The 20,514-nt window shown below is 34.7% G+C and overlaps 1 protein-coding gene across 22 annotated transcripts in view; it reads right to left on the minus strand.

Annotated features, from left to right (window-relative positions):
* The window catches only part of LOC121874472 (phosphatidylinositol-binding clathrin assembly protein LAP-like), a 160,557-nt gene that overhangs the window by 35,338 nt on the left and 104,705 nt on the right, over positions 1-20,514 (minus strand). For 16 of the 22 annotated variants that reach the window (XM_042378596.1, XM_042378592.1, XM_042378594.1 and 13 more), the window contains 3 exons: positions 15,336-15,427; positions 10,544-10,721; positions 5,704-5,757 (listed from right to left, as the gene is read on the minus strand). In XM_042378596.1, the coding sequence (XP_042234530.1) occupies positions 5,704-5,757; positions 10,544-10,721; positions 15,336-15,427 (324 nt within the window). Of the gene's footprint in view, positions 1-5,703; positions 5,758-10,543; positions 10,722-15,335; positions 15,428-15,758; positions 15,795-20,514 lie in introns of all 22 variants that reach the window. The other 6 variants (XM_042378600.1, XM_042378598.1, XM_042378612.1 and 3 more) reach the window with 4 other exon arrangements.

Here is a 20,514-nt window from a genome sequence, read left to right on the forward strand (position 1 = left end):
TCGTCATGATTTTATCCCACTTTCCACTGTAATACGTACGTCATTTCAGCAAAAGTATTACATTTCTGTGAATGTATTATATCAAGCACAGTATGAATAGAATATCATTGTAATATAACAGTATTTTAACCAAAAACGAGTAACATCTCTTGAACATCGGAAGGTTAGGAAAAATCTTTTGTTTTCGAGTTTTCTTTTGTTTCAAATTGAATTAACAAAGATTGATGTTTCAAATTTAATGAAAAAAATTTGATGTACAGTATCTATAAATAAACTTTTAAAAATGAATACTTTATGTTTTACATCGTCCTGTGCTGCCATACCGTAACTTACCATGTATTTGGCTACTTTGGGCTTGCTATGATGATGCAGGAGATCTGCCCTGGCAACTGTGCCAACACTCAACAGCTGGTGGTGCGTCGTGCATCTTTGTAAACAATATGAGGTTGAGGTGGATTACTGGGTATTATATTAAGTGTGAAATATCGAAAAGGTTTTTGTTCCCGGTATTTTTTGTAGATCAATGAGTACTGTGATACCGTATATGATATGATAAGTTAGCCTGTGCTAAGAACTTCAACATAGATTACTGAAAGCACGTTGTAAGGTAAGTTAGCCGATTGTAAGTTGGTGAGCTTCTTCTGCTGAAGGCACTGCACAGCTGTTCATTACTAATTGGTACATATTTTACATTTCCATTGTTTACTGGCAGTAACTGGTAAATATTTTTCATGTCTAGAGCTAAAATTTGCTCCTAGCCCTTCCCATCATGCATGGATTCAACCTAACGAAACTATTACCCATGGTAATTTAAAATAATCCCATTCAAAATCCCCTGAGAGCCACCCTTCTACCTTTGGCCTGCTTAAGGATGCTGACCCACACCAGTTCAGCTGACTAGAAGCTAATTTTGGCTGATAATAATTCCCATTTATTATCAAAGCCTCAAAGTTTTAAAAGTAGTCAATAAAGACATTACCAGGTAACCTCTTCAGGGAGTTGTACAATGAGAAGTTCTATACAAAGCAAAAACTGAGGATACATTTTTTTTTTGCCTTCAGAGAATAAAGCAGGTAATGATTAATGGGTGAGGAAGATGATTCAACAGCATCACCTCACAGGAACCATCATCTTGTGCACTGATCACCATCATTTTAGTTTATTAATGACTAATGTGAATTCTTAATAAAATATAAAATAATTAAAATAAATGTTTAGTATATTTCTATAATGTCTTTTGGCTGAATAATTTCTGTAGGAACACATCTCCAATTATATAGTAGAAGTCGGTGGAAAAACCGAGTTTGTTACATTATTTCGCTCTAAGAAAAACATAAAAAAACAAAATCATTCTTTAACACCAGGGAAACACTGCACAATACTTAAAATTTATAAAGCTGAAAAATGCATTCCCATCTAAGCTCACAGTCAGGCACATTAAATTACGACACAGTACTTGCCAATGCTTCGTACTCTAAGAAAAGCAGATAGTTCAGTGGTTCATGGCTGATCAGTAGAATTTTCCTACAAAAATTACTCACAGTATTTGTGCTCAGAAACAACGACTCATTGGCTAAATTGATACAGGTACAGGAAGACGGTAAATATTCAAAAATAAGGTGAAAATTGAAATTATGTTTGTTACTATTATCACATTATTTTCATACTTTTATATCATCATCATCATCATTATTTTACTGCCATTTCCCATGTTTGTGTGTGGTGATTTTTTTTACAAGAAAAAGCTATTAATATGCAAGATCTTATGAGAACATTCTGTTTGGTACATGTGCTCCACTGAACTGAATGTATTATACAACACCTTAAGCACAACACTAGAGCTTATTATCCCTTACTACGGCAGCGGTCACATCACTGGGCTTATATCATCTTCACCAGCGCTATTGTTCTAAAATTAAGTTAATAAGATATAATTACAGTATCAGAGAATCCCTTGTCTGATCTTTCAACATTCTGGCTGGATAGGTGTCTGCTAATACTGTACTATACAATTCTCTCTTTTTCTCTCCAGTCAAACATTGTCCAATGCAATTTCCTTGAACATGGATTTGATTATCTCGAAAAAAAAATGTGGCACTAATTGACAGAAAAAAAGTGATCATCCATTTGTCTGAGTTTGAAAATGCCACTCACTTGCACTGCTTACCACAGTCATCATGCCACTGCATGGTAAGTGTGTTTTCACCCCTAGCTGTAATATGGTACAAAAATATTATGACTAGATGATAATGCAAAGAGAGCAGAGAAAGTTATGACACTACCTGACAAGATACACGACGGTATGAGACTGGTGACTGTCAGCGTGTGTACATTAATCCCTGAATATTCACGAAGATACTTTCTAGAAATGGCTGTGATCCGCAAAATATGCAATTACCAATGTCTCAAAATAATTAACTTTTATCACACTGCATTCCTCTTTACTTAAATCCCTTCAAATGTCACTTATCTTTCGAGCAATACAGTAAATAAATAGTAACAAATTAGAGAAGTAAATGAGAATTATGAAGAAAAAAAAACCAGCCTAACATTACCAAAATTGACTTTTATGCAAAATACAATGCATTATGCAGTAAACTTATACAGTACACAAGTGTATAGTGTAAACATTAAAGAAAGAAATAGTTAAAAATGTAGAAATAATTAATATCTATAACAATAACATAACGGAAAGATAAACAAAAATATTTGAATCAGAGTCACTTACATCTAACTTTATCCTCTTCACCAATGACACGATACATTAAGTGGTAAACAGATACACGTTTTATGTATAACACTACTGCATACTGTAGTGTAAATATAAAAGAAATAAAGCGTAAAAAATATACTGTAGTAGTAATATTTATTTATGAAGAAAACATCTCACTTTAAAAAGCTGGTTTTCCAGCATCTTCGTGGTGTAGATTAATACAGTATAACCTTTTTTCTATATTTTCAATTTCTTTCCATTCTTTTTTTTTCGCCCCCCAGGCTCCGTTGTGGGTCGTTTGACCTGTGCCCGGGTGGGCTAATTCCAAAAAAAGCTACTTGACACAATTCAATGAGCTACAATTACTGTCATTTATGTAAAACAGTGAATTAAACAGTATATAATGCAATTTTATGTAGAAAGGCTATGCTTAATACTGTGAATATAAAAGAAATAAAATACATTTCATTAATTAATAAAACCAACCTTAAATTATGGTGGTGATGAGGGAAACTGGCAGGGTAATGCACACTAGTGAGTTGGGTGTACTGAGGCTTGCAGTAGATGCCCCCAATTTTAAAATATATATAAACCACTTCAGATTATGAATATTTTAGTCTCCAATGAATCTTCAAAATGCAAATACCTGTACTAAATATGCAAATATTCAGGGATGAGTGTACAAAGTAAATGAGTCAAGTATATGTACCATTCATTCCATTGAGGACAGGGTTCATGCTAGCATTAAAGCGTCTACACCTGTCAGGGCTAGGGTGTCGTATATAACCAAGACAAATCCCAATCTTGAAAAAGTGGAAAAGCTTTTAAGTCAAGTTTGACAGGTTTGAGGCTTCTAGCCAATATCCCCTCACCCTCCGAGGCTCACCACCACAATACCATCATTATTATTTCATTCGTAAGTGTATCTTCTTCATTATTTTGCTCTCTAATATACTGACAGGGTTGCACTCCTGAAACTATATTGTAAACCGAATAATCATAAATCGAATTGTTTTATCCAGACACTTTAAAACAACATAAGTACAGTGGTTCCTCGGTTAACGAACACAATTCGTTCCAGAGGGTCGTTCGTTAACCGAAAATTTTGTTAACCGAAACCATTGTTTCAATGGGATTTTGGGTAATTGGTCCCAGCTCACCGAAAATTGCATACAAAGTAAAAAAAAATGCAGTAAAGTACACTTACTTTGAGGTGTGTATGTACAAGGCTCCTGGTTGATGATGATGGGAATTAGAAGTGGGGATGGAGGAGAAGGGAGAAGAGAAGGAAGTGGGGGTGGAAGAGAAATCACCCCATGCTTGATGCCGTCATTTCACCCATAAAATTTTAAGTTCACTAGGTGTAATTCAAGATTATTTTCTGTAAATCAACACTGCACTCCACTATATATTGTCAATAAGTTAAATTTATTTCAGAATGACCAATAATTGTACTGTAAAAACATAAAAATACTTTGTTCAAGAGACCCACAAGCAAGATGTTTCCTCCACTGAACAGAGATACAAACTGAGGCCTTGGTGGGTGAGTGAAGTGGCTGATGGGCACACCAAAAACTAGCTCCCTGTACTGCAATTATGCTAAATAAGTGTTAAAATGACTAAAAATTTTAATATAAAACTTGGAAAATTATTGAATAGTACAACCTTCTTGATATTTACTCCAATTTTAACGAATGTAAGCCCTAGAACCGATTTCTGTATTGGCGGACTAACCTTCCAGCTGGTGAGCAAGCCAAAGCATGTCGAAACATTTTCGTAAGAATTTCGTTAACCGAATTTCTGTTCGTTAACCGAAATGAAGATTCTTATGGAAGGTAATTCTTTAACCGAAATTTCGTTAACCGAGGAGTTCGTTAACCGAGGGATCACTGTATTTGCTTAAATATAAACTGAAAATGCATTACAGTATACATAGATATTAATTTAATAAAAGAAATAAAACTATTTGTTTTATATTTGACACAGAAGACTGAGATTGTCTTAAAACCTTACTGATGGTTCTTGTCTTTTCACCAGCCGCAATGCACCTTACCACCTCCAACTTAACTCATGTGTGTACAGTATTCATAATAACAAAATAGAGAATTGAAAATTCTTATAAACAAAACAAAATTATCAATAAAAACAAACATGGGGCAATAAAGAAAAAATTTACCAATACTGTATGTACAAACTTGGGTAAAAAATACAGGGTTATTTGATTGACTGACATGACAAGTCTAAAATACTATGTGATTCACTTTTGTGCATTTAGTACAGTATTTTACACTTGATCTGTCAAATACAGCATAGTCTTTTGTTTTTCTTTATCTCAACTTTGTATTCATTGATATTATTGTTTGTGTTTTTAAAAAACAATTTGATTCACTATTTTATTCTTATTAATTTGTACATGTAACTTTAAAACTCTGTCCATTTAGGCTCAGCTCTGAGGCTGGGATTAGTGATGTTCCCAAACGTTAGTTGATTGAATCAACTCAATACTAAATATGTCAGTGATGTATGTATGTATATATGTATGTATGTATGTATGTATGTATATATATATATATATATATAAATGAAAGTCCATTTTATTTACAGGTAATGATCAATTACTTGAAATTTTCCTCTGTCAATTATGTGATTCTTGGGTGTCACCAACTCAAATTTACAGTACAGTAAACTTATCAATACTCTTAAGCCTACAAAAATAATAAACTAGCTTTGGACAATTCACTTTAATGCTTTGTTCAAATCTAACATCAGAAGATTAATTTACAGTACAGTACAGTAGTACTGCATTTCACTGCAATTGTGATGTTTAACGTGTACTGTACTTTTAACTCCCTTTAACCGGTTATATTATCAACATACTACAATAACTACCAACATGATACTCAAACTTAAGCCAACTAATTTACAATCATTAAACTTAACAAGAAACCAAATAAAAAAAAAATAATTCTACAGCAAAGAAATATAAAAACCTTTATGTTAGAAGTCCCTTGAGCTCCCGCCACTCCAGGAACCCAGCTCCCTTGCTAAAACAGAAAAGCAGTTTTGAGGTACAATAGGCCAGTTTGCTCGGACATATTAATTATCACTACTGCCTAGTGGTCTGGTGCCAAGTTTGGACAACCTATACTACATCATTACTGGTGTCACCGTCCCCCACTTGAAAACATATGATTAAGCATGGTCAGTATATTACATCTGACTGCAAAACAAAATGACATGCTTATGTCTCATACTGTATATGGCAAGTTCATATGAAGTCCATTCATGCATGTCTGAGATATGGATACTGATGAATGAATGAATGAATGAATGAACAGATGGACCTCAAACTGCTAGCCCATCCTTGGCTTCTGCCTGGTTGGGTGGTGAAATAGGTTATAAAAGCTAAAAGACGCCTCACTGATCCCAAACAGTACCAGAAGCTTCACTTTCTATCAAGGACACTCGGCTTGAAGTAACTGGTGAGTGTGGGTGGATACTATTATAAAAAGAAAATGTTGTTGTTGTTTTTTCCTCAAGCACACAGCATCAACTTACTTCCTCATAATGGGATGGTAAAACAAAGAAGGGGTGAGATTTGTTAATAACATAGCAAGAGAAAGACGTAAAAAATTTGTTTGCTAAACCTATTTTTCTGCGCTTGTCAAAAATAAATCAAACGGTTGCACTATCTCATCAGACAATTACCAATGGCCCTACACTGGATACTGTTTGCTCAACCTTTGTAATAAACTTAGGTGGGAGAGAATTCTATAGATAACATGAATGGTTGGAAAGAGAAGTATAAATCAATATGGCTCTCTCCATACAGTAGGACAACAGTACAAGTTTTACCAGGCATCCAAACTATGAAGAATGTGTGATCAGACTTCAGGCACTGTAATGTACTAATTAAAATATGAGTATGAATGAAATATAACCAACATATATATACATAAGGCACATATTGATTCTCTATTCCATGACATGGCTTTCTGTTTTAACTAACACCTCAATAGTAGATGAAGAGCAAATAAAGCCTCTATACTTCTGTACAAGGCTGAGATCAACTACATGGCTGAAAAATCTGGACACATCTACACCATGGTAAGTACAGGGTACTTTATTACCAGAGATGTTGAATCGTGTAAATAGTGTGAGGATTTGCTTGTAGTGGATTTACCACATATATGATGCTTTGTTTTGATCTTAAAATAACTAGACAATGGAAATTAAGTCGAGATACTAATTTACCCTTTATTAGTTGTCTTGGTGCAAAAGATAATCATTCCAAGCAATGTGGGCATGGCAACACATACAAAGGTTTACAGTTCCTGTAATGTTATTGCTGCAGCCTCGTTTAAGGTTCAGGTAGAAGGTGTAGTAAAAATGAGCATTAAGTAATCTGATGACAAATAATGCTATCCCAGCTTGAGCATTGTAAGAGAAGTGAAGGTGAAGTTTTGGAGAAATAGTGTAATTGTAACTTGAGAGGTCCTAGTAATGATGGCAAGTGTAACTCAAGGTGCTAAAGGATGTCAACTTAGTCTAAGCCAGGAGGGAGTGGCAGCACACACAAGACTTTGCAGGAAAACAGTAGCTGCAGTCTCGAAATGAGAGACAGATGGAGACCAAGATCAAGATGCACATGTAATGTATGGTGCGTGTCTTCATGCCAAGTGGAATTCATCCTAAGCTAGTTAACATACTAGTAGTAATGTCTATAAGAAATAATTCCATTGGCATACAAACTTCCAGCTCTGATGCAGGGGAGTTGGTCAGTTACTTGAGCTTCCTCTTATTTTGTAGTGAAGAAGAATTACTGTGTATGTGTGTATTTTTTTTACCATAGAACTCTTAACCTTTCTCTAATTTCACTGGATTTATGAACAAAATGTGTTTTTATGGAAAAAAAGGAAGTTGAAACACTGTCACTTTTTTTCTCTCTCTTTTTCATGGTTACTGGAGTTCTCTCATTAGAACAAAATTATTACACCCAGCTACATTACACAAAAAAGCAGCCTGACCCAGAGGAGTGGATGGCCTGAGGCTCCCTACTGTCTGCTGTCCTTCCACATTCTTTCAAACAAACAATATCATTCAAGTTTGTACAACTAACACAAGAACCAACCCACATATGAAGATCTGCCTTGTGAAGAATCTTATGATCAAAGCTCCTGGAAGGGCTAAGAAGGCACCAGGTCAATTAACCCCATTTTTCTTTTATGCTTACTGATAACTCTCGTGAGATGGCTGATCTAAACTTGTCTTTTGCCAGACCATCAGGCTTTAGTGACCAATTTTGCATTCTGACATGAAAAAATATTTGGACAATAATTGGTGTGCAACTTACAGCAAGATGAAGAACAGAGACACTGCTTCACATTCTAACAGGTGTTATGGTGAAAGCAGTGGCCTCTCAGTTTATCTTCTATACATTACCCATCAACATATTATCACTAACACACAATCCCTGGACAGGACTAATACTCTACATTAGTACTATACTTCAATATACAGCTCTTCCCCGACTTACGACGGGGTTAGGGACCCAAATCCAGGTTGTAAGTCGAAATGGTCTTAGTCAAAAATGCTTAAATAATACATAGAAAATCTAAAATGGGTGTCTTTTTCTTCTCAGCACCACAAAAGTCTCACTTTTAAGCTTGCCAGCCATTTTAAAGTGAATTACAAACGAAAATTTTGTCAGTACACAGCGCAATCACTGACATTGGGACTCGAAAACACGTAATTTGACAAAATTTTGGTACGACTGAGGCGGTCGTATGTCCAGGTGGTCGTAAGTCGAGTAGGTCGTAGGTCGGGGAGGAGCTGTACTACTGTTATTAGGTGTATAAAATGTGACATTTTCTGATCTTCAATGCTAATCTCAAAAACTTTTTAGCCAAAACATATTTCCAAGTTGCATAAAAATTACACAAAAAAACTAAAAAAATTCTTTACAAACCTTGTAAAAATAAAAATTTAATGGAGATATTATATTTCTAATTGTTCTCATTCGTACATTTATGGTGCTACTGAGGTGTGCACCATTAGCAGTGAAACTCCAGTGTCAGGTGATGGGAAGGTCTTGAGAAATATTCCCATACTCATAATAAGAAAATATGTTGGAGAAAATCTACAACAACTTTCAACTTTATGAATAATAAATGTGATACTTAAAGCTTGGGGGTTGTGTGCAGTAGCCAATTGTATTCACTGAAAGCCAATCCGAGTTACAAAATAGTTTCTCTTCTTACCACAGCTGCCTTGACTTAAATTGATGCTGTCTAAAGACAAGTCTGGAACCAGAATCACAGGTAAAAAAATTCCATAAGGCTAAAACAAGCAAAGATGCCCACTCACACACTCATTAACATCGGCCCAGTCTGCTCCTTGAACCCAAAAATGTCCAGGGGCCTCAAGTTTAAGGCTGAAGAGATGATGTTCCTAATGAGTATATTGACAAGAGTGTCACTCTTTACCAGAGATGATATAAAAAAGGACATGAAACAGATCTAGGACTTGGGTAACTTGAATCTACAGTAAACAAGTCATTTGTCAATGATCATAAGGCAGGGGTAAAGAAAAAAGTTTACTGCACCAAAGTATCGATTTACATAATGTTTACTAACAACCAGCAGAAAATTCTGCATTGTGCATTAGAAATATTGGTTGACTTGTAAAGGCAAAGCTCTTTCATTGGCTGTATAATAAGCAGACTTTTTACTACTTTTGTATTTGTATAAAACACATACCAAGAGAAGTTAAAGCTGACAAAATGCCACACTTAGTTATTTTATCCCAAGAGAGAGTTCATAATAAATGCTTCCTTCCAGTAGCTCATACTTGGATAAAACATTGTACACTCTTAAGAAACCTTCATATAAAACATGGATCATATCTTGGCAAACACATAAACAAAGAAGTTAATATTAACTCTTGTACAGTAATGGAAGGCTACTCCAAAGACTTTATATGCAAGATCCCCAGTGACTCTCTGTAAGAGTAGGACAACACTAGTCTCTAAAAGCTAACTTGAAGACAAACTTTTACTTGAGGCTCCTGGTCATGGCTTGAGGACAGGAGGGCAATATTTTTATTATCTTTCATGCAATTATTCATCAAGAACAACATTCTCAGCTTGGGAAAACCTACTATGTATTGTATTACATTAAAAAAATTTCATTCATGAAGAGTGAATATTCCCAACCCCACACAGAACAACTGCTCACATTACCACATTCATGACCCTGAAACATAAAGAATAAGTTTTAGAAATATTGACATAAGGGACACAGGCACAGTACCAGCACCATATGTGACTTTAGCCTTTGTGTGCATGCAAAATGGACTACCAACAATCAGACATCATATTCTCACTTGAAAAAACTAAGTAATATTTTCTGTAATAAGTGCATATCATTTTCATGCATCAAATTTGAGTGACTCAGCCAAGTGAAAAACTAAAGTGCACATCCAACCACAAGATTTACAGACACAGGCTCTTCTCACACACATACAAGAGAACAGACCTATTTACATGACTTTCTCGGACATACACAACCTACTCCTATTCACTTGTATACAAAATGAGTCTGAATCCTTGTGTTGGTGCATCTTCCTTTTGGACACATACATAAACCTCTTTGAAAGTACAATTCTGTATTTCTCCTATTTATAGTTCTCATGTTCCATATTCCTCTTATACATCTTTATCTAACTGAAACTTTCATAACCCTCTTGGGAATAACTAACAGAACCCATTATTAATATACTTCATGAAAACACAATTTGTGATCCCAAATTGTCCTGGTCAACAGTACTTACCCGTAGCTTTTCATACATGGCCTCCTCTTCAGCCAGTGCCGCCCTCTTTGTGAGTTCATCTACATTTGTTCCATTGTTCGTAGCAACAGTGTCCCCCATACGTCCATTGCTGCTTGCCGTACCAAAGGAAACACTAGTCGAGTTGAGTGCAGATACGGCACTCTTGATGTTCACTTTACTATGTTTGTTGGGTTGGTAGGATTAAGGTTTTGTATATGGGTTCATCAGGATTGGGAGAAGGATGGGTAGGTTTAAGATTATATGCAGAGTGGGCAAGTTGAAGAAGAGGGTTATGCAAATGAGGTGGTGTGAAAGTACAGTAAAGTGATAAGAAGTCAAAGGAGGAGGTATCAGATTTTAAGAGTACATGAAGTTAGTATTCACCACATACAAGGAGCAGTTATTAGAGATGGTTGGTCAGCAAACAGTAGAGAGAGAAGAGAGGAAGAAGAGCAGTAGAGCAGCAGCCATAAGAAACATTATTTGCAGTTATGGATTATGTGATTAGTAGAACAAACATTTTATTACAGTCAATACAAGGCAACAGCGTACAAGAACATCCAAGCGTGGCAACAGTAGAAGATAATACGCCATCAAGCACAGGTAAAAGCATTACCCAAGCGAGAAATAAGAAGGTGACATTGTTAAAATATTCAGTCAATCGTACAAAAAAAGAAAGGGATTTATAGAATTATTACCCCCAATAAAGACAAAAGCATTGCAGAAATTATATAAAGAAAGAAACCACAGTATATAAAACAAGTGTGAAATAAGGAAAAATGAAAAGAATTGGCGGATGAAGGAAAAGGACGTGGCGAAGAGAAAAGAAATAAAACAATAAATATAATATAAATACCATAAAAAAAAGATTGTAATTCTAAAACAATAATTCAGAAACAAAAATTAATTACACATTCATGATCTTTCTAGTAGCCACACACACTGCCCCACCCTCGAAGCCTGTTAACTCTTAGAATACGTCGTAGTTAACAAATTTGGAAGCTTCTTTTTATTAAGTTTATACATTTTTAAACATATCACTATATATATATATATATATATATATATATATATATATATATATATATATATATATATATATATATATATATATATATATATATATATATATATATATATATATACAGGTTGACAACCCTTTATCCGAAATTCTGAAAAGCTCTAAAAAAAGTTTTTTGTGAGGCTGCTTTTTTTTTTTTTACAGGGATTAGCCCACCGGGCACAAATCACTGACCCAATCGGGGCCTGGGGGGCAAAAATGTAATAGTAATAATAATTATAATAATAATAATTATTCATAGTAAATAAAAATAATAATAAAAATACACCAAAATTAAATAATAATGATTACAATAATAACAATAATAAAATATAATAATAAAATTAATTATAATAATAACAATAATACTGTAATAATAAAATAATAATACAGTAAAGAAATACAAGAATGAAAAAAAGATCAAAAGTGAGAAACACGACCTAGACCTATGAATTATAATTATTATTATTATTATTGATATTATAATTTTTATTATATTTTCGCCCCCAGGCCCAATGTGGGTCAGTGATCTATGCCCGGGTGGCTAACACACATTAAAAAAAAACCCTAACCATTTGAAAACCGAAAAATTCCGAAAACCGAAATGCCTCTGGCCCCCTCATGGAGGGGTATATATATATATATATATATATATATATATATATATATATATATATATATATATATATATATATATATATATATATATATATATATATATATATATATATATATATATATATATATATATATAGTTACTGTATACTCTTTCTGTTCCTCAGCCTCTAGATCATCATCATACAGCTGCTGACCAACACCTCCCTTTACACCCTGTATCAACACTTACCCAAACACTAGCATCTCTCTCTCTCTCCCTCACCCTCAACATCACACCCAGGAAAATATCAAATCTCCCATACATTATTATGCAGCAATGACATAGTCCTATTTGTACCTAACACCAGATTCCCTTAAAAACAAAAAACAAAAACATTAAAAAACAAACGCAGACACACACACATGCTTCACACTCCCTGTAGACACTGTCAATATTCAACAACTCATTGATACAACACATTTTTTATAATTCCATAACAATTTTGCACCACCTTCATATTTTTATTTTTTTTATTTTAGATCCATAAATGACAAAAACTAATTCTTCCGTCTCTAGCAAAACACACACACACACACGCACGCGCACACACACACACCAAACTTTATATACTCTACAGAGTTTTAAGGCTAACAGATACAGTACAGTACATACATTTCTCTGTTAACTTATTCTTATGTTATTACTCTTTCTCCCAACACTTACACCAATAACATACAGTATAGTACTTAAATTCATACAAGTGCCCTGCCTTATGCCCATACTATAATGCACCTAACACACTGTACCCATTCCTTAGTGACTGCCACTTCCACCCTGAGCAACATACTAATAAACATTCACCGTCCATATAGTACATCTCACATATTATAATTTATCTTAAAATAAATAAACAAAGAAATTACATGGTCCAAAAGTATATAAAACAGATTGTGATATATTGAGAGAAACTATAAGAAGTATAAAACACATTAAATCCCAAAAATATTATATTCATAAAACAACAGGACTGTACAATATGTTTGTCTAACACCCAGGTCAAGTGTTTGTTTTTTGTTTTGTTCTTGTTTTTTTTGACTGGCAAGTATGTATCCGACACCAAAATTCTAGTCCTGGATATACACAGGGTATAGTTTTTTTTTCTTTCTTTTTTAATCATGCACAGGATATTTATCATGGGTGGCAGAACTGAGAGGATTAGTGGTTAGCCAGTCCATGCTCTCTCCTCTACCTCCCTCTCCTCCACTACCCACTTCCTCAGCCAAGCTCCACATGGCAGTAATGGGGGGAGGGGAGGGAGGGGGGAAAAGGGGGATGGAGGGGGGAGGCTGAAGATTAAGGTACCTGTATATGTACTTTTGATGGATTACAACTTCCCTCAACCTTTTTTAAATTATATATATTTTTTATTTATTTTTTTTATTTTACAATGGAAATTATCAAACAAGATACTCTCCTTTAAGGTCTATCTATACTTCAGTGTTTACATGTGTGTTGTCATTTATTCCTTTACTGGAAAAGATTATGATCATTTAATATTCTGGTAGGAGCTCAAGACAAGATGCCATTCATGTACTGGTAGTTATGTTTCAAATTAGACTAGTGCACATTTGACTGTGCTGTTTGTGCACTAAAACTAATGACAAAACTATACAGTGCACAAATACATTAACTATAAGGTATTGTGATTGGCTAGTGAGTCTCCTTGTCTCTCTCTAAACTCAGCATAACGAAGCAAATCTGTTGCTATCGAGCCCTTCATGGACCACTGACAACGCACCATTAATATCTCAAATCCTAACTCCCCAGCCTTCACAAATGTTCTGCCACCCTGATGTGCTGAGTGATCTGTGTCTGTCACCACTTAAATTAGATCTAAAACAGTACAAATATGAACTATCTTAGGCCCAGAGCACTTTGGTAGGTACACTTGCCTGGGACAATTGCACAAATAAAAGTGTTGTATAGCCATGAACAGTATTAAAATTGACTACATCTAACAAGACAAACTGTGTAAGGAAACATAAGGGATATTCACACTCTTATATGAACAACATAACAGTTACCCATGCATAGAACACTTCACATCATATCTATAGGTCTTTCCATAGTCAAAATGGAAATGTGAATCTAGGTAAAACATGTGTAATATATTCTTCCACTTGCATTAACATTATTCCTATATTCATCTATATGTACAGGTAATTAATTTTTAGTTTCTGACAATATTAATCAAATAATATTTCTACAAAATATGATAAACATCTATGGCATAAACATAAAAGTAAACCCCAACAAATATAATGCCATTAAAGCTAAACATTCCCAAGGTGAAGTGTTCAGTCAATGATAACTCCTCCAAGTAAAAAGGCCCCAGCTGCATGACTACTGTGTGTCTGTATGTGAGGTAATTAAGAGGAGACAGTTTACTGAGTTAAATGCAGCAACCTAATCACCTATACAGTAGATGTACAGTACAGATATGTCACTGAACCTTTTAAAGTCTCCACCCAGGCAATCTTTTCATGATGTCTGATCCAAACCAAACTTGATTAGAAAAGTTTACAACAAATAAAAAAAAAAAAAAAAATCAAATATTAAAGTGACTTAAACCTCAATTGGCTTCATTAATAGTGTATAGTACTTATTTACTAGAAACATTAATATTTTTTCTGTGGAACGACCTTTACACACACATAACAGTAAATTCTCTTGACAATTTAGAAGACCTGGATGTAGCAAAATATGATGATTCATTTTCTGTCTGAGCAGCATTATACTAATGGGAAATAAATGTATTAGGAGCAACTACGGGTAAATTACGAACACTTAGCACCCTTATCCTCACCCAGGTCCTCTAAATACAGTTTCCTTAAGCAAGCCAAGTCATAAAATGATTACAATAATATAAAATTCTAGTCACTACGTACCCTCAAAGTAATAATCATTAAATCTGACCTCAAGTTAATGGATCCTGCTTACTATGCAGTGGTTAAATGACTTAAAAAAAATTAAACCAAAAATTGATAAAACCTTAAATGTCAACAAAGTAAATCTAATGTACTTGAAAGTAATTAATTCATTGGGATATAATGCCAGAGGACACAATGCTGTACCTTGAGTTGGTGGAGGCGGAGGAGGTTGGTGGTTTCTTACCCTCCAGTGATGCCAGGTGGGCCTCTAAGGCATCAAGGAGACTGCTGGGAGCCTGTATCAGAGATCCCATTACAAATAACTAATCTAATACAAATAACATGAAGACAAGCAGAGAAATTCCAGAAACGTATAACCGCCATCACCAAGAAATTGCCCTCAAAATAAGGGAAGGTGATCATATGTATGTCATTATATCATTATTTTTTATCAGGTAATTTAAAAGTTATTCATAAGCTCATAAGCTCATTATATAAGATGTTCTTCAAAATGAAATAACAAGGGATATTCAGACACACTTTAATCTAAATAAAATGAAAGATCTTAAAATAAAATGGTGGCATTCATGAGTACAACACAAAAACAAAAACAAGTGTGCAACTCACCAAGGCCCCGCCTGACTGGGTGTTCTTTCTGGAGCCCTGGTGTAAGATCATGCACCCAAAGCAGAAATCCAAGTAAAATGGGTCAAGCTTTTAGTACCATACAGCGAAATAAATTCATGAACCCAACTAATGCCATGATGACTAAACCTTAACATACCACACTACCCTCATCAGAAAACAGTACAGTACAGGCAATGACCATTATATGATAGATCTATTTATGCTCGATCAGTTTTAAGATAAAAAATAAATAAACACCATTTACTACTATGCGATGGCTAAAAATAAGTTTTACGATGGTCGCTACCCGAATCCTTTTCCTGCATTGTCACTTCTATGAAAGAATGATGCACAGTCACTCCAAAAGGTATCATTCCGTTTTTGTGTGAGACAATGTGACACAACCAACAAGGGATTTTGGCAACCCTACCGAGACAACAGGAGCTGCAGCGTTCATTTTAAAATTCGTCAGACCCCTCCGGAAAAATACCTTTTCGAGTGACTGTACAATAACTCGCAATATTCTAAGACACGATGACGCAATCTTGGAAAGGCGTAATGCGATCCACGCGGGATGTGTGGGAGGTTCTGCCAGTTCCCAGTGACTGCCAGGCTAAGCAGTTGAACTGTGTCACATTGCCCAGTGGATGGTTTGCATGTGGAAGAAGTTATTCTTTGTACAGAAAATAATATATACTGTACCATTATATGAGAGGAATAAAAAATAAATAAATAAACTGTGTTGCCATTTGGCAATCTTGTTACTACACACGACAGTGGAGCCATGAGGAAACGTTGCTCCCTCACTCTGTGCTAGTTCCTGCCTGTAATAAATGTTTAATCCCTTTTATTTATTTGACTTTATGATCATTATTTGCTTTTTTGGCACATTCTGTATGAATGATTGTGTGTGCATGTAGCAGTTTTAAAAAAATTAAGAAAATTATGTATGTCTACCCGAAATTACTTGTAGTAACAACTTGGGGATCACAACTACTACTGTACACATACTGTACATATTTATCATGTAAGGTAAATGAAAATTAATCTATATTTTGCATAAATTTATTGTTTTTGTAAATTTTGTATAAATTTATTGCTCTTGTATATTTTGTATATATTTATGGATTGTTTTTTAAATTATTTGAGTTATTTCGACATTACTTAATCATTATAGCAGCAGGACATAAATCTTGTTTGGGCTCTTCAGAGTCTCAGTTACGGAACCTATTTTTCTCCATAAGTTATTAAAATCAACATACTTACAATCGATCAGTTAGTGATGATTTTTTGAGGTCCCTACCTCCATTGTATAACGGTCATTGCCTGTATAGTACAGTATACCCCTGTGGTCAAAATTACTAAATCCTGCAAAACATGAGGTGGGTTCTATCATGCAACTCTCCAAACTTCATGTTAGTTATTAACCTAAAATAAAGGTGTTACCATAGTATAAACACAGACAAAGTTCAACAGTGTGTCCACCATGCAATATATAAGATCATGCAGGAATATTATATGCACATGCAATAAAAACAATATGAATAAATAATACTGTACATTTCTATATGGTACATTAGTAACGTGTAGTAATAAAAAACGAATCATCATCATGATCTTCAAAATCTTAAAAGATTCTAAAGTCTTCACCAAAAACATCACATCAGTACCCAAGTATACAAGCATACTTTATCTCATTCATTAAAACTATTTATTTCCCTTCCAATCTACAAATCCCCTTGAAGTATCTATGTAACCTATTCAAACTGATGATTTTTGTTCTAACTCTATATCACCTCAAGTTCTTTTTAATTAAAAAACTACAGTAAGCCCTTTCAAGTCATCAATACTTAGAATTCATCAACTCGCCTTAATAATAACATATCGAAGAGGTTAGCTCCATCATGTGTATTTTATGGTGTCAAAAACCTGGCCTAACACATCACTCAGGCATTCCTCCAATACTCTACTAGTACAGTATCTTATTATCTTACCCTTACATGTCAAGAAAGCCAAGCAGATAACCAAAAGGCTTCATTCCTCCATTTGTTATTTTATAATCCTCCTCAAACCCTACTCACTTCCACCATAACATTTAACTTTCACTTATGTCACACTGTACTTGAATATAAAAAAATCTCCTTTCAGTTCTATTCTTATGCATTATAACCATTCCTTCCTTCCTTCACCACCCAAAACTACATCTGAGGACCAACATTTTCTTTCCACCATCTCTACTGTACCGACAAGTATACACACTTAAGGTTTCTGGATCATCTTACACATACTTCTTTTTGATCTCCGGTGCACACGTTCTCATTAAAGAATCTCCTTCAAGATCCGAGTCCAATTAAATTCAGTAATTTCTTACAGACAATGGAAATTGGTAGACCATAAATATTAAACAAGTGAACTATGAATATCTAAACTTCAAAATTAAAATGACAAAAATATGCTTAGCATAATATCATTTACACATAGGTAAATGCAGTCATGTTTATTTAAAAGTGTGAAGAAACAAACTTTGTCATGTAATTGAAAATATTTTGAGACTTCCAGAGCAACTCAAGAGTCAACAACACCTATGGAACACAAGTATATAGGAATTAATGTGCTTAAGTCATTTACATGCAGAAAGGCAGATATTTACACAGTAACTTAGTAATTACTGTAAGTACTGTACTGAACCTACAGCAACAACAAGTAAGTATTGTAAATTAATATTTGGAAGTCCAATTCTTTATTTACAGTTATCTTTAATCTTCAAATGGATGTTTTTGACCATCTTGGAATGAAGTTTTTGCCCTTCTGTGTCTTTTTCTCTGAGTTATTGAGAAGGTGTCTGTTATCGCCGCCCTAGTATGCCACGACCCATGACTCCCATGTGGCCACGCAACCTGTGACCTCGCCAGATGTTTGTGGATGCACAACAAGTATTTCGTTATGACCATAGATAGGGGCTCGGAACATCTCTGGCTGACAGTATCGTACAGCCCCTTCGAGTGTACACACACACACACTAGCTATAACTAGGAGTTACTTGGAGCGATACTAGGATTAAGTGGAGTTATATGCCTGCACACGTGAGTGAAAGAACAGTGAGTGTTTGTATTATGGCGAAATGTTGTAAACTACATACGTGCATAGCCTAAGGCAATTTGGATAATAACCATACAGAATAGTGTTCGTATTTACCAACTGAAGTATAATGTATACATGTAATGGAATGTAAACAGTAGTTAACGAGTGTTTCACTTTTCCAGGCTTTGACCATATCAATCAATAAACGTTGATCGAGTCCAAGTTGTGGGTTTCTTTCACCCATAAGACGTAACATCATATAACTGTTGAACCATTCGGCAGTTAAAGTGTCTTTCTATACTGTACTCAAAGTCTTTTGATGGTCACCTATCCTTCAAAACAAATATTTGTTGAATACAGCTGCTCTTCGACTTACAACGAGGTTAGGAACCCAAATCTAGGTCATAAGTCGAATTGGTTGTAAGTCAAAAATGCTTAAATAATACATAGAAAATCTAAAATGGGTGTCTCTTTTTCTTCTCAGCACCACAAAAGTCTCACTTTTAAACTTGCCAGCCATTTTAAAGTGAATTACAAAAATTTTTGTCAGCACACAGCGCAATCACTAACATTGACTCGAAAATATGTAATTTGACAAAACTTTGGTACGACTGAGGCGGTCGTAAGTCCGGGTGGTCGTAGGTCGAGTATGTCGTAAGTCGAGGAGTAGCTGTATCGTACTGTTCGGTTCTGTTGACCTCTTTCTACTACTTCCAGCCAAAGGCTCTTATATAAGACTTATCTAAATACACCTAATCTTTAACTAATAACATTCATTTGCAAATGTCGGTTTCATTCTCTGAAAATTTCAAAATTTACAAACACTAGTCAAGCCATCCTAAAATAAAAGTGAGAGGGGTACCTCAGGGTGCAAGACTAGAAAGAAAGACACATTATTTGATTTTCATCCACTTAAGTGGATGCCCTCGTATATACAATGCTGATAAGTCTCTTTTCATTAAACATGGAGGCAGTGTGGCTGGTACCATCCTCAACTGCTTCTTCCTTCCCCCAAAGTTAAGTCGGGTACCAATTGAGGCGCACAGAATCAAAATAGGACAAGTACCGGTATGCCCCTAAAAAGATATTTTCACAGAAATAATAGGAAAATCAATTTACTGTCTAGAAGAGATTATCCGTCCTAAAATGGAAGTGTTCATAAGATTGAAGGTGCTATTTCTAAAATGTGTCTGATGCATCACGACTGGAGTGATCCATCTAGTGGTAAGGAGGGTAGCTCAAGGCAGGTAGACTTATTAAAGTGGCAGAAAAATGTGGCTAAAAAGAAGCATGATAGTGGTCAGAGCAATGTGACTGTAAACACAGTATTGTTTGCTTTAATTCAAAACACACATGACTTTGGACCATATTTATTTTCTGCATCATCATACATTGTTATGTAAAAAAAGTTATTCATTGCCCCTAAATTATAAAGTCGGTAAATGTGTCCTTCACTTATACTGTACTTACATTGTTTACTTAAAACAATATGTATGATGTCTTTCACTAGTATTAATTAAATCTGCACTAACAATGATACAATCTGCCACTTGAATCAAATTAGTACAGGTACTCCTCGACTTACAACCAACTTGATTTACGGCAACCCGGACTTACGACCGCCGTAGTCATATAAAATATTTTTCAAATTACTTATTTCTAGTACCGAAACGCT

Source organism: Homarus americanus, unplaced genomic scaffold (assembly GCF_018991925.1).
Source record: "Homarus americanus isolate GMGI-L3 unplaced genomic scaffold, GMGI_Hamer_2.0 scaffold11794, whole genome shotgun sequence".
NCBI classification, from domain to species: domain Eukaryota; kingdom Metazoa; phylum Arthropoda; class Malacostraca; order Decapoda; family Nephropidae; genus Homarus; species Homarus americanus.